Source organism: Nothobranchius furzeri, chromosome 14 (genome assembly GCF_043380555.1).
Source record: "Nothobranchius furzeri strain GRZ-AD chromosome 14, NfurGRZ-RIMD1, whole genome shotgun sequence".
Lineage (NCBI taxonomy): Eukaryota > Metazoa > Chordata > Actinopteri > Cyprinodontiformes > Nothobranchiidae > Nothobranchius > Nothobranchius furzeri.
In genome coordinates this window covers 58,460,362-58,476,372 of record NC_091754.1, presented here as the reverse complement: position 1 = coordinate 58,476,372, position 16,011 = coordinate 58,460,362, and the positions used below count along the sequence as shown (strand labels likewise).

Sequence of the window (16,011 nt, the reverse complement as noted above, 5' to 3'; positions counted from 1 at the left end):
CAGGAAAATAATCTAGTAGTGGACGGACATTGTTCCGGGTCTTCGGTATTTGGCGGAGATGCTAGTGAAGGCAGAGAAGAGGGCGAACTAGAGGAAAAACAGGCAGATTCCTCCTCTATTTACAAACTCCTGGGGATGCAACAAGTGGGCGCGGTGCGTCGACTTCCGGATCTGACGTCGACAAATTTTTAGAATCGAGCCGTCGACGTCGTCGAGGCTTCGCTACAGCCCTACTGCCCACCCATCCACAACGTCCTGAGTAAAGGTCAGCAGCACACCGTCCCCACTATAGATAGTGTTGGTAGCGCACTGCTTTCCCCCTGAGGTGCAGGATGGTGGACCAGAATCTCCTCGAAGCCGTACGGAAGTCATGCTCCATGGTCTCACCGAACTCCTCCCATGCCCGGGTTTTTGCCTCGGCGACCACCCGAGCTGAGTACCGCTTGGACTGCTGGTACCCGCCAGCTGCCTCTGGAGTCCCACAGGCCAAAAAGACCTGATAAGACTCTTTATTCAGCTTGACAGCATCCCTAACCGCCGGAGTCCACCAGCGGGTTCAGGGGTTGCCACCACGACAGGCACCGACGATCCTGTGACCACAGCTCCGGGCGGCTGCCTCAACAATGCAGGCACGGAACAGGGTCCATTCAGACTCAATGTCCCCCGCCTCCCCCGGAACATTTTGGAAGTTCTGTCGGAGGTGGGAATTGAAAGTCCTCACCACCAACTCACCACCAGGTAGTGGTTATTTGCCAGCTCCGCCCCTCTCTTTACCCGAGTGTCCAAGACATGCGACCAGGGTCTGAAATTAACACTCGCCGCTCACCAAATGCGAGCAAATTGCTCCATTTGGCGAGTAAACTTTTGAGCTCTATCTGCCACATGGCGAGTAAATGTTTGCACCAAATTAGTTATGTTTATCAGTCATCTTCCATGGATTTCTGTGATACTCCTCCCGCCTGCACGCAACGTACACAAACGTACGCGAAACGTGAGCGCCGCATCCAACGTCATTTCCACCTATCCCATTCAATCAGTTTATCAAGTTAGCAGTTAGCTTCGTGTTAAAACTAGCGGTGAAATGTGGCGGTTTTTAACTGGAGTCAGCCAGCCTTCCAAAAGAAAACTCGTCGAACTGGAAGAAAAACCACCAGGACCAGTGGCAACCAGAAGATTTTGTGAAAAGTGGCGAAATGGAGATGGCAGAGTCGTGAGACAATGGCTGCATTATGATGGCCACGTAGCGTTGCTGCCTTTCACAGACAACTGTCCCTCGGCACTCTTCAAATATCCAAAAAAAAGCCCATTCTTCCGACTTTGTCGTCTTTGAGGGATAATAAATGTCCCGAGTGCTGCCGTCTTCTCTGGCCATTATTTCAGCTTTAGCTTAAAGAAAGTTTTGGTCTTAAACAACAAAGTGCGCAAGTGCTGCCGGCAACTTCAGCAGATGATACGGTGGCTGGTAAGGGTCACCGCGCCTACATCGCAGCCACAGTAATCCACCGAGATAATTTTTTTTTTAAACAAGACGGTTATTATTATTGTCAACTTTTTTACCGGGTTTACTGCTACACCGGTTACCGTGACAACCCTAGCCCTGACACACTTTCAGATATTCTCATGGTGCAGCTGTGCTCTCCAGAGATCAAGGACTATGACCCAAATGAGGCTGTAATGCTTTGGCACAAAGACGGTGTCAGAAGCAGGAGGCCAGACTTCATGGACAGAGAAAACATGGAGTCTGACTAGATTTCAATGAAAGAGATCATAAAAACATCTCTAAAATTAAATAAATAGTAAAAATGACAAAAGAGTTGTTTTTCTTATTAATTGATGTTTTAATTATTTTGTCACTCTGTTTGGAATCAACATATATAGAATAACATGCTTTAGGTAGATCTAAATCATTTAGAATTTTGGCCGGTAAAAAATAAGCTTGGCCGGTAGATTTTCATCATCTACCAGCCAACTTGGCCGGTGAGTCAAAAATTTTATTTTGGACCCTGGCTGCAGCTGCTGTAACCATTTGTCATATGCATTCTTATTTATTTACACATGTTCACCAGCTGTCTCTCATTAAACAGTGAATTTCCATCCACAGAATTAGCAATATCACTCCTGGGTGCTGGAAAAAGAAAAGGGAACATGCAGCACAGACTCCTGCGGGATCTTAGCTGTAGTTCTCCATCATCAGCACTAGAGTTCATATTTTATTGTGTTCACTGTTATCACTTAAAGTCAAATTATTCGTCCAAATAAAGTAGAGACCTCTGAATAAATATACATTTCATTAAGACAAAAAGATTTGTTTAATGTCTTAAACTAGAAAAAATACTGTAAAGTACTTATGATTTTTAGGCTTTTCTTTTAATTCATATTTGATACTTTTTCGGGCTCCTAGACAGCAGTGGGCCCTTAGAATCGTGCTAACCTTTCCCCCTTTACTAGCACACACACACACACACACACACACACACACACACACACACACACACACACACACACACACACACACACACACACACACACACACACACACACACACACACACACACACACACACACACACACACACACACACACCTGTATCCATGCTGTCCAGATCCAGATGGTGAAGTAAACACGATGAATCAGTCCCAGCTGATGGATGATCCTGAAGTGGGAGCAGGTTTTCTTTAGCCGTGTTTAGCTAACAGCTGCAATAGAAACAAAGCAGGAGAGCTGATTAAGATGCTGCTTCAGAACAACTCATGAGATTAAAGATCCAACGCTTTGGTTCTGATCAGCTGAGGACAGATCCAGTCTGGAAAAGAGGACCTTTGGTCACCAGAGTTCACGGAGTAGAGCTAACCGCTTTTTCCTCCAGAGTCACATTCAGATTCGGGGCTTTTCCGTCGGAGAGTGTGAGCAGGATGGATCAGAGAGCGAGCAGCGATCCTGCATCATGACCAACTCAGATGAGCGAGTCTGATAGAGGGAACCTCTTCAATCTGATGAAAGCAGCTAAACGAGCGCGTTTCTCAGAGAGGCCAAAGGAACAGCAGCAGACCCAGAGGACAGGAAGTCTAGAGAAAAGCTTTTCTGACCCATCACCTGCTTTTGGAGCTCCGATTGTCACGAAGACCACAGAATATCTTCTCTGGTTCTGGAAAGAACTCGCACCAAGTTGTTGAGGAGGAGAAAGTTTCCACAGCCTGGTGAGAAGATTTCTGCAGCAGCAGTTAGTCGCTTTAGCTGATCAACTCACCCAGAGACTGAAGTGAAGACATTTTTACTGCAGAGCCTCAAATATTCACCTCACGCACCAGAACAACAACAAGCTAACTCTGCTAGCATCTTCCAGTTTTCTTTTTCTTCTGTTCAACCGTGTAAAGATGCACTACCGCCACCTCGTGGACACAAGTCTGTATGAACAGCAACAACCTGAGTGTTCAGTGTGTGACTAATAGACCACACATAACTAGTGATAGCTCCCACATGCAGTAACTTAACGTAAACACCAGTTATTTTCCCTCTCTTATAATATTGTTTTTATTAATGCAGTTTATTAAAAGTTGTGAAAAGAAGAAATAAATATTTTTCATTTATGATGTTCCATCATCTAAAATTAACCAAATCTATGTTTCTTTTGACTTTATGACCTGTAACCACACTGATATTTTTCCTCAGGGGCAGAAAAAACATTTTGGGAGATACTTTTTTTTATGTTGATTTGTTTTTCATTGAAGTAGCTCTGAGAAAAAAACAGAACAAGTAAGGTGCTAATTTGATGATTATTTATTATTACAAACATTTCATGTAATGCTTGATGAGGCCACCAGAGGCAGATGGTGAACGTAATCATTAACATAGAAGGGTTTCATTAAAACCCATTCAACAACAGCCTCCGGATCTGTGGATCAGCTGAAACATCAGAAGCAGATGAGACGTTCATCAACACACAGACTCTTCAGATGCAGCAGTGGACATGGAACAGCAGTAAATCCATCACTCCTGAGTCTCTGCTGTAATGAAATAAATAATAAAAAATAAAATAGCGTTTTTAGCCCCATTGACTTGCATTCATTTTTTCGTTCTTCCGGGGACCCAAAAGTAGGTGGGCGTGACTTAGGCTCCCAATTAATTCAATAGGTGAACTAGTAGCAAATTTTCAACCACAAACTTTCTTCACCAGATGAACAGAATCTAAAATTCACGTCTTTAAGAAATCTGAACCAAATCCATCAGAGAGCAGAACCAGGAGCTGAGAGATGATGATCATTTGCTGCAGAGCAAGTTTTCTGTTAACACGTCTTTGAGAATCGTATTAGAGCTCAGATCCTGTCAGACTGGTTTCTTTAGGGATTTTCACAGCTTTTCTATTCTTTAATAAACTCACGTCAGATCGATATCATTTACAAGAGTCACTCTGATGTGATAAAAGTCCAGCAGGAGCTAAAGTCAGATGGAAATGAGTTTCAGTTCTGGGAGTTCTGCTGTTTGTGATGGTTGAAGTCTAGTGGATCAGTGTCTAAGGTCAAAGTTCATTCTGGACTGGACTTTTATGTCTGAATGGTTCACAGGTCGAAGTTCAGTGTCTTAAATTAAAACCTTAATCTGAAAATAAGATGTTAGAAATACTGGAGAACATATCCAGTCCACCTTAAAGGCTTCAGGAAGTAGTTTTTCTCTGATGTTAGACAAAAAGCCCAGTCACATCATTGCTCCAGCTCCTCATGTTCATGGGCAATTTTAGATGATGGAACATCATTAATAAAAATAATAAAAGAATATATTTATTTCTTCTTTTCACTGTTTTAATAAACTGCATTAATAAAAACAATATTATAAGAGAGGGGAAATAACTGGTGTTTACATTTAGTTACTGCCTGTGGGAGTTATCATTAGTTGTGTGTGGTCTATTAGTCACACACTGAACACACAGGTTGTTGCTGTTCCTCACTCCGAGTAGGACCTGGCTGCAGACATCAGCTGGCGTGTCACCGGAAGAACTTTCTAGCGAGAACAAGATGGCGTGTCTGCTTTTACCGGAAGATCGACAAGCGAAAGACCTCAGCCGGAAGTTGGTCTTTTTTGGCGGCCGCTTTTGTTGTCGATGGTTTCAACCATACTCAGCGGGTTTCAAAGAGGAAAGGTAAACTAATTTTTGTAACCGTTCTTAAATGTAGGCACTATAGCATTTAAAGCTTTACCAGAGAATTATTACAAAGGCACCGTGTTTCATAGCTAATTGTATCGATATTAACACGCAGTCTTAAACTAATGCAGGGAGTTCACAAGCTAGCACAAAAGCTACATAAATAAAGCAATCAGCAATTGTAGCTTAGCTTTAACTTAGCTATTCGATTTTTCTGGTCTCCCTGTTTGTTAAAACAGTTAAAGTAATATTAACTTTATATATAATTTAGATATGATATAAAGACCACGATTTCTAATACGGACTTGACTGAAACGTTATTATTTTTTAAATCAAAAAGCGTAGATCTTCATAAATTTGTAAGTGGTTTCAATCACTAGTTTCCATACGAGGCTAAAGTTAGCTTCCGATTCGTGAAATGGCTAAAGGGCTAATACACCCATTTTTTCTCTACTCTGACCATTTTTTATTCTGCTCTAGCTCAAAAACAACAACACATACACTCTTTAAACCAGTTCTAGAATATTCTAGGCTCGTAGCAGAATGCATAAAACATAGTTTGTGATTTGTGAACTTCTCTGATTTTTGAAACTTCAAAAAAAGACAGATTTATGCGTTTATTTTTCAGCATCTGGTCCACACTGGAACTGTTCCTGTGCACCCAGAAATTAATGTTTTTGTCTTTACAAGCTTAGCTTTCAAGATCTCTAAATATTTTTAAGTTATTGTGTTTAAATGACTGAAAAAAGTATGTAATAACAAATAAAAACTAAAAAGAGGAATTTATTTTGCTTCAGAAATGTATGAATAACTATATAAACTTGGTTTTTATCACAGATGCACATTTCCGTGATTGATGTGGGCAAGGAGCTGACTGCATGTGCCATTGGCACACATTTTGGTTGTCCCTTGTGTCCTAAAGTAAAGCCAACATCTCTGAAGAAGATAAAGTTGCACTTTGAAGGGCATATAAACACTGCATTGCATTTTGGAGGTACATTTCTGATTATGATACATTTGCAATTTTAATCTGTTTTCATTTACACCAGCTCAGTGGTCTAGTGGTAGACTGTCCACCCTGGGACTGGGAAATCGGGGTTCAATTCCTGGTCGGGTCATACCAACAACCTAAAAATGGGACCCAATGTCTCCCTGCTTGACACTCAGCTTTAAGGGGTTGGATTGGGGGGTTATGGCGCTTACACATTAGCGTTGGTATGGCTCCTTAAGGAACTATACGGTACCAGAGTTTGGTTTCAGACACAGGTCCAATATACATTCCAAGGCGACTCTTTTTTTTTTTCAGACCTCCTCCCCAGTGGTGAGACTGGGACCGAGGTGATACTACAGACTGATTGGCCAGCTGAAATTACGCCTATTGCCTCCGATTAGCGAGTAGAATGAGCCAGTGGGGGGTTCCCGCATGTGTCATTCATTTGATTGATGTTGAGTAAACTTCTCTGTCTGTGGCACGGAGCTGCCGCTCAGTGGGAACAGGAGAAAAGGGAGAGCTGTGTGTGTGTGTGTGTGTGTGTGTGTGTGTGTGTGTGTGTGTGTGTGTGTGTGTGTGTGTGTGTGTGTGTGTGTGTGTGTGTGTGTGTGTGTGTGTGTGTGTGTGTCCCTCGTTAGCAAATAAATAGAATAATGTTGTTCAGAGTCTCCAAAAGCAACACAGCTCATGCCCGCCTCTGTTTATCTTATTAAGGAGGACACATCGGTCTTTCCCGTGCGTATTAAACACCGCCCACCGGCTCAGGGATTTCCGCATTTCTGAGAAAGTCCTTCGGATTTATATGTGAACACTACACCGCCCGTTCATGCCTTTCAGACCCACCAAGCCCCGGCTTTAAACTACCAAATAGTTCCCGAGCGCGGCTCACTGCTCCCCTCCATCAGAGAATCAGAATCAGAGAGAATTTTATTGCCAGCGCTCCAGCGAACCAGAGCATAGGAACTTGACTCCACAGAACAGCCTGACCAAGATTACACACACACATAGACAGGACAGATACAGGCAGACCATGAGAGCAGCCATAACAGCGCTCACGGGGATGGGTCAAATGCGGAGATGAATTTCGCTACTGTGTGATGATGACTATGGAACTTTAACTTAAGTATTGAAGCTGTACATAGTTGCTCTGTTAAGTAATTAAACCAATTCTCTTTCTCTTCTTACAGAAAACATTATTTGCAGATGCAATATGCCCTGCAGAAGTTTGGCTCATTCCCATTGTCCATATTGTTGTAAAACATTACTGAAAAAGGAGCAAATGGAAAGCCACATGAAGCTTTGCAACACTACAACAACTTTAAATGAAGTGACCCCAAAATGGAACCCGGTGCTGTCTGTGTCCACCCCAGAGAGGCCATCATTACACGACAATGACTACACATTGCTAGATTTGACACTTAGTGACTCGACTGAGTTTATGGCAAACAGTGATTGTGCACCATCACCTCCACAACTTGTGTTCACCGCAGAGAGATCAACATCACTTCCTGAGTTCACCACAGAGAGGCTACTGCTCCGTGACCATGACTACTGTTTGCTAGGTTTAAAATCTAGTGACTCTACTGAGGTTGTGGCAAATAGTGATTGTGCACCATCATCTCCACAACTTGTTTTCAGCCCAAAGAAATCAGCATCACTTCCTGAGTTCACCCCAGAGAGCAGTGTTAATTTTGTTGACAAAATATTTTTGTCTTTTTTTTTTTCATCAGGAAAATATATTTACAGACAAAAATGAAACAAAATTTCAAAATAAAAGCCTGGAAAAAGACGAAGACGATAATTAAATTGATTGAAACTTTTAGTCAACGAATGAAAGACGAGACGAAAATCTACGATGACGCTCTTCTACATGGCGCTCTATGGTGCGGTGCGCCTATTGTGTTGTTGTGAGACGCGAATGTAGTTGAAGACAAGGGGCGTGGCGTGCCGTGAACGTGCGGGACGTGAACGAAGACAGACCCCGAATAGTATAAAGGGGCAGGTATGCGCGGTATGTTAAACATAGCTCACTGAATATATCGAGGGCATAAGAAGAAGGAGTAGAGGAAAATGTTAACTGCTGGATGAAAAAGAAGAGAAGATGTGTGGAGTCATTTTTCTTATGCATTGCTACCAAAACTACATGCCGAGAGTGTGGACTGTCGTTCCGAGGAAAGAACACAACGAACCTGAAGAGGCATCTACAGAATGGCCACTTCGCCATTTTCTCCGAGGTAAATCCACTTAAATGTTGTACACGTGACGACCCGAAAAGTAATATACAGGCAAATAAAACTGTATTGACTCTGTCATGTTGGGATAAAAATTCGGAAGTACCGTATTTTCACGACTATAACGTGTGTTATTAGGGAAATAGCGGGCGAGCAGTGTTGATGCATGATTGCGCATGTGCCGTGAGCGGTTCTGGTACTTTTTGGGTCACAGCCGCTCGCTGCACGCACGCTCTAAACCAGGACTAGACCAGTAAAGTGAAGCATGCTTTTGGTTGTTTATAATTTTCACAATGTCTGGTTTCTGCTTTCTCAATCCTACTGTGTGTCAGACCCTCCTCAATGTGGCTGATGATAACATTCAGGAGCTGCTCAAGCAGGCAGAAGAACCACTCTGATCTGGAGGAACTGAATGGACCTGAACCGGCACCACCCGCCGCCGCCTCCTCTTCATCATCTGACAACCAGTCTTTAGGTTTCTCTCCAAATTCAGAGCAAAGCCTAAACCAAAGTCTTCCAAGTGTAGAGTTGGGACAGCAGATAAGCCAGTATAAGGAAGAGCTCTCACAGTCCATCCCTTGTGAAACGGGAATGGAGTTTTGGCTTGGAAAATGTGACACATTTTATCACAGCCTGAAACCATTAGCATTAGACATATTGGCAATGCCAGCTTCTCAATCTTTTGCAGAAAGAGTGTTCAGTATCACAGGTGACCTCACTAGAGGGAAACATAACCGAGCAAAGGTCACACTAGCACGAAGTGCTTTTCTCAAAATGAATCGCACCAAATAAATATTCACACTGTTTGGTTGAGCCTGTGTTGTAACAAGTGAATATCTACAGACTCAGGGTTAACATGTTTAAATTTGCAGTTCTTGTAAATTCTTGTTGTGCAATTGCTAAAAAGAGCACCTTTGTAATTTCCAGTGTGCTTTTTGTTTTTATTAAACACGTGTTTTTTTTTATTCAAATATTCTATGTTCTTAGCTGTGTGTGCTATATCTGATCAGTGGTGCTTAAGAGTTTGGACCCTGTGTATTAAATTACACTAGTTTTTCCGTGCTCTATACAAAAGTAGGAAATTACTTCATTAGAAAAAAAACATATGCATTTTTATCGACTAAAATTACTTGTTATTTTCATCGACTAAAATGGGACTAAAACTAAAATAAATCTAATGACTAAAATTGGACTAAGACTAAAATAAATTTTTAGCCAAAAGACTAAAATAAAATTAAAATTTCCTGTCAAAATTAACACTGCCAGAGAGGCCACCACCGCTGCCTGAGTCCACCCCAGAGACGCCACCACTGAACGACCATGACTACTGTTTGTTAGCTTTAACATCTAGTGACTCGACTGAGGTTGCGGAAAACAGTGATTGTGCACCATCATCTCTACAACTTTTGTTCACCCCAGAGAAATCAACATCATTGCCTGAGTCCACCCCAGAGAGACCACCATTACACAGATCCAAAATATTTTCTTCAGCCAAAGCTTCACGTGTTAAAAATTTAAAGATGACTAAGTGCCCACACTGTGCAATTGTTCTCTACCAAAAAATCTAACTTTACATATACAAAGAAAACATACATATAAAAAAGACATTACTGAGTCATTCCATTTAAAAAATGCATGTGTGGATCCAGTGAATGGAATATTTGCTGTCCGCAAAGTCTTCTCACATGGTTTCTCTACTCCAGTACACGTACAGCGTAAAACCTGGCGCAATCAACAGCAAACAAAGTGTGAACTTGAGGAGTGTAAACAGTTCCACTTGCTTCCCCAGCGCAGTGGTCTTACACATTGTCTGTGCGAACATATCAGGTCATTGGATTATAGTGGCAAGACTGCAAAGGAGGAGATCCTTAAAATGGAAGTCCTTGAGGAGATTATGTCTGCACATTTCTTTGGTGCTGCCATGGTGGAGAACTGCAAAAGCCGGCAAAACGTGGCACAGGGAGCACGTGTGCCACTTTCAGTATTGGTGGAACTGGGAGGGTCTCAAAGACACATCTGCATGTCAGTTCACGAACCAAAAATGCATTACTACAGTTTACTTGGCAGAGTAATTGTCACATATAACACTGAAACACCAGCAGACTGAGAGACAGCTTTTTCCATCAGGCCATCAGACTGCTGAACACATCGCAGACACCTCACCCTCACTACTGAAACTCCAACATTACACGCTCCATACTGTACATTAATGCCACTGTTTTGCACATACCAGCCTCTGTATATTTTATATCTCTTATCTTATTGTTTAGTTTATTCATTTGTATATTTAGATTAGCCATTTTTATATTTTACATGTTTTTACATTACTGTATTTTTGCACAACTCTGTTGCTGTGAAGCTCGCACACAAGAATTTCACTCGCATGTACTGTACCAGTGTACCTGCACATGTGACGTGACAATAAAAGTGATTTGATTTGAAAACAACACCTGGCACTGCCCTTGTGCTAAACCTTGCACATCATGTCCACACAAGGGTATAGCTAAATGGCATCTTTTCCAGACAAGAAAACATCTCTTCGTGACTTCTACATCCACAAGGGAAACTTCGGAGATGTCAATCATTCCAGATTGTTCCTCCACTGAAGATCTTGAAAGAAGTGTGAGGTATATTTACGAGAAGAAGAAGATCCCAGCAAAAATAATGGATCATACCAAAGTTGTAGAAGGTCCAAGTGATTACCCAGAAAAGCTCTTTCCTGCTGAAACATGTTGCCAGCTCTGTTCAAGTAGCCCTCCCCTGAGTGATGTCTACCTGGTAATGGAAAAAGCCACAATTGTTTTACATTATCAGGGATGTTGCACAGAACCTAAATCCCGGGAAATGGACAGAGAAAACTGGCAAAGATATCAAGGTAATAAAATCAGTGTACCATTTATTATGATGGCACGATAAACTCGCACAATAACTATTTAATTTGCATCCATTCGAATATAAGGATCTTCCTAGACAAGACTTTGGCAATGACCAGAGGCGGTTTTACCATTAGGCATAGGTAGGCAGCCGCCTGGGGCCCCCTTGTGTTGGGGGGGCCCCTAGCCCTGACCGCCGGCACCCCTCTGTTAATGCCACAATATTCTTATAACCAACCTGTGGCCGCAGACGGGATTGGACATGTGCAATTCTCATTACCATAATTCCTGAACCATTCAAGATATCATTAAAATTCCAAAAGTGCTGAAAAGATTAAAAATGGGGCTTTTCGTGCATATACAATACATTACGGTAGCCACCGGGATTCCCTGTCTTGAGCGCAACGAATCACAACACAGATTCAGAGACTTTGTCATCCAAAATAGTCCGTTTTATAACTTTTGAATGGCTGATCAGATTCAAATAATTCCAACGGTTCCTAAAAGCACATAAAAGCAGCTTTCCAACGATCTATAGCATGAAGCAATCAGAGTTATGGAAAATATCGCTACGAGAGGAAATCCTGCTGTACAGCCTGATTGAAACGGAGCGCAGCGCCGCGGTGAAAGCGGATAACGGAACAAGGAAGCTAATCAGCATAAAAATCAGCATGAAATTATGGAAATGCCTCAAGGAAAATCAACACGATCCATTAGGTGTCCCAGAAGGCTTATATCTGAAGACAGTGACCACGAAGAAGGACAGATCTCCGGTGAACCAGGATATGAATGTTTGTTCAGTCTTTATTTTTTATTTTTTTATTTGAACAACCCTCAACTATTTGCTAATTGTAAGATTCAGAGCTTCATTCCAGCATTATTTATCTTTTTACAGTAAATAATTATTTTTGCTAAACAGTGTTGGGAGTAACGCAGTACAAAAGTAATTAATTACTGTAATGCATTGCTTTTTGCTGTAATGTGGTAATGTAAGGCATTGCAGGGAAAGAAAATGGTAATATTTACTCGGTACAATTGTCAGTAACGCGGTAATTACAACGCATTTTTAAATCCAGAATCAAGATGTGGGTTTCCTAAAAATTCAAATTGCGGGAAGCCTGAAAAAAGATCCAGTATCCACATATATGACGTCATTTATGGATTCAGCTTTGCGGGCATTCTATGAGCAGAGAGGACGTAGCGGTAACGGCTCAAATACTCCAGCTGCGTCCTGCGCGCGGCCGCTGTTATATTCACAAAATTGCTCCACCAAAACAAAGTAATTTGTTTGCGATCGTTTATATCAGCCCATATTCTCTGGTACTTCATGTACTTTTCAGCTGAGTTTATAATCTGTGCCCCGGTGATTTCAACTCTTTGCTGCTGGAGCGCAGCGCATATTAAGCTTTTTTTATTTTTATGTTTTTGCGTTCGGTAGATCTCTTTGGCTGACTAGTTAGAATGTAGGAAATCTAGGAAACTGTTTTTCTGGAAGACGGAGAAAACATGCAGCATGCAGGAAGGTTAGAGAGAGAAAGGGCCGGATATTATTCAAACAAAATCAAGAAAACAAAACAAAGTGCTTGAAAAGAAAAAAAGTAGGTAGATTTATCCCCAACACACATTTTTACCAGTGAAAAGCAATAATACATAAGCATTTAATATTTATACATGTGATAGAATCAGATCACCCCAGAAGTCAGTCCCACATCCAGGGCCGTATCAAGGCATTTGGGGACCAAGGCAAATACAGGCTTGGAGCCCCCACCACCTCACTCCCTGCTCAGTTAATCTAAGATGGCAGCGTGTTGAGAGTACAGATTGTTGTTGCTTTTGTTTAATAAACAATCATTTTAAAGCACTGTTATTATATCTGACTGTTTTTAACAGCAATCCTAGCTCAGACACCACATCACCTTCCACGTATGCCATGAGCTCACTGAGCGTCACATTACCAGATTCATGTTGAAGTTGTTTTGGTGAAAGTAACTTAAAGTAATGCAAAAGTAGTGTAATGCCTTACATTTTAAAATTAGTAGTATTGTAATGTAATGAATTACTTGAAAATGAGGGTAACAAGTAATAAATAATGCATTACAGTTTTGAAGTAACTTGCCCAACACTGTTGCTAAAACAAAAGTTTTTGGTATAGCAGTGCACGGTGTGCAAGAGAAGCACCCCATGGCAGCGTGAGGTGCGCTTTGCCTGCAGCTGAAGAGAAACTGCTTCAAGGCCTACCAAATAGGTAGGTCTATCAAATAAAAACGTCTGAAAGTTTACAAAACTAAATGGTCTTAAAAACAGCTAAAAATGATACCAAGGTTCACACTTTTTTAAGAATAGATGCATTTCAGTTCAAAGTTTAAATTGTTTGCCCAGTAATTTTGAAGTTCCTGTTCAGTAATAAATGTAAAAAATTCAAATCCGTTTTTTGCTTTTTTCATATTTAAGCTGATCTTTTAAATAAATAAATAAAATAATTTCTAAATACAAACCATACACTGAAAGCTGTTGTTCTGAAAAAAGGAGAGTGTTACACACACTGTGCTTTTTATTACAATTTTACAGCCACAAGATTAAAAAAATGCCAGGGGTCAGGTCATACTTAATTACAACATTGCCTATTATAGCTATGCTAATGACACCCAGACCTACCTAGCCCTATCACCTAGTGACTATCAACCACTGGACTCACTCGGTCAGTGTCTAGAGCAAGTTAACGACTGGATGCAGTCAAACTTCCTTCAAGACTGAAGTTATTGTCTTTGGCAACAAAAAGGATCAAATGGATGTTACTGCTCAGCTAGACTCCAGGGGAATAACGACAAAGACCCAGGTTAGAAATCTTGGTGTTAATACTGACTCCGACCTGAACTTCTCTGGACATGTTAAGGCTATAACTAAATCAGCGTTTTATCATCTTCATCAAATATCAAGAGTCAGAGAGCTCATGTCCAGACCAGACTTAGAGAAACTTAATCATGCTTTTATTTTTAGTCGGCTGGACTACTGCAGTGGTCTTTCCAAAAAAGCTGTGAAGCAACTGCAGCTTGTTCAGAATGCTGCTGCTGGAGTCTTAACAAGAACTAAGAGAACGGAGCACATCACTCCTGTTCTTAGATCTCTACACTGGTTACCAGTAAACTACAGAATAGACTACAAAGTGCTACTACTAGTTTATAAATCACTCAATGGCATGGGACCAAAATACATGTCCGACCTCATTCCTGTACATACACCCAATAGGGTTCTGAGATCCCTTGGAAACAATCAGCTGTTCACTCAACACCTCCAAGCTGCTCCTGATGTGCTTTTTTTGGTGTTCTGTGTGAAAGTCCAGAGGTGGAATGGGCTCTCCAAGCTGATCCTCCACTAATCCACCTGAGAGCCAACAGAGGTAGTCACAGAGCTGAGTAGGTGAGTGGGCAGTGGGAGACAGCAGGTGTAGTGTTGTAGGATGTTATTAGAGACTTATCACACTATGAGTACATTTACATGCAGCCAATATCCGGGTTATGATCGGGTTAAGGTCGGTATTCGGGTTTCTGAGTTGATCAGAATAACCCGTTTACAAGCATAAATAGAAAGAGTTACCCCTAACTTGCATAACCCGATTTAAATGCGGACGTTGGGGTAGCGTCAGGACGTATGGACTACGTCCAGACGCAATATGCGTCATTTCCGGTTCTTCTCGTTCCGGTATCCGTGAAAACAACATTTTTCCCAGTTCGGAAGAGATAGCGACCGCGTTTGTTTGCGCTTTAGTTTCCTCATCACTCAAAGTGTGGTGCTGTGCGGCGACTCGCCATGTTGCTCCCAACTTGTTGTTTACTTCCGGAGTTCTGGCGCATACAAGACGTCTCGCTACTCAAAAGACCAAGATTCCTTGCGAACAGAGCATGTGCAGAACACACGCTTTGATGGGGATATCCCGATATGCGTTTACACGACCAAACATTCAGGTTAGAAAAGGGTTACCCCAGGTGTAGTAACCGGGTTTTTAAAACCCGGTTATGAGCATATCCGGGTTTCCGGCAGTGTTTACAAGGACCTGCGGAACCGGGTTATTGTGAATATTCGAGTTTTAAAAGGGTTACTGGCTGCATGTAAATGCACTGAATGAGAAAACAGTCCTGGATTCAAGCTTTTAATTCTGACGACAATAAGAAGAAACACAGCAGGAAGCATAAAGATCATTGCTAAGATCTAGAACCAACACTTAGTAGCAGAATCAACGTTAATCTAAGTGAAACTATGATGCCTCATGAAACTAAAGAACAATATAAAAGTCAAATAAAAATAAGTGAAAGAAACATTGTAAGATATCTCCAACAAGCTGTAACAGCTGCTTTACCTAAAAGGACAACAGAACCCACTCAGAACACCTGAATGATGGATTACACCAGTGGTCTCTAACCTTTTATGGCCCGTGAGCTACTTTTACACAATATAAGAACCGAACAGCTACTGCCATACGATTTATTCACATTAATATTTTCCATGTGTGAATATGCTTATGTTAAAAATGCTATACTCACTATATTAACATGCATTGTATTCACAAGCAGATTTTTCTAAACATCAATATTATAAAATAATTACAAGGAAAATAATGAAATTCTGAAAATCAAACAAAGCTTTTTATTTATTACCTTTTCAGATACTTTCAGACAATGAATAACTAATCTACTTCATGTGAATTATTTCACCTTTGGTTTTTTAGAACGGATCAGTAACAGAACTTTTTGAGCACACAGGAAAAGCTAACCTGTTCCTGTT

General features: G+C 41.4%; 1 protein-coding gene across 7 annotated transcripts in view; it reads right to left on the bottom strand.

Annotated features, from left to right (window-relative positions):
• The window catches only part of LOC107396891 (gastrula zinc finger protein XlCGF57.1-like), a 51,993-nt gene that overhangs the window by 15,292 nt on the left and 20,690 nt on the right, over positions 1-16,011 (bottom strand). The window contains exons 5-6 of one of the 7 annotated variants that reach the window (XM_070544236.1): positions 2,852-4,004; positions 2,584-2,696 (exon numbers count right to left, since the gene is read on the bottom strand). In XM_070544236.1, the coding sequence (XP_070400337.1) occupies positions 2,584-2,593 (10 nt within the window). In that variant the 5' untranslated portion in view covers positions 2,594-2,696; positions 2,852-4,004. Of the gene's footprint in view, positions 1-2,583; positions 2,697-2,851; positions 4,005-7,777; positions 11,135-13,765; positions 14,614-16,011 lie in introns of those variants that run through there. The other 6 variants (XM_070544235.1, XM_070544237.1, XM_070544239.1 and 3 more) reach the window with 6 other exon arrangements.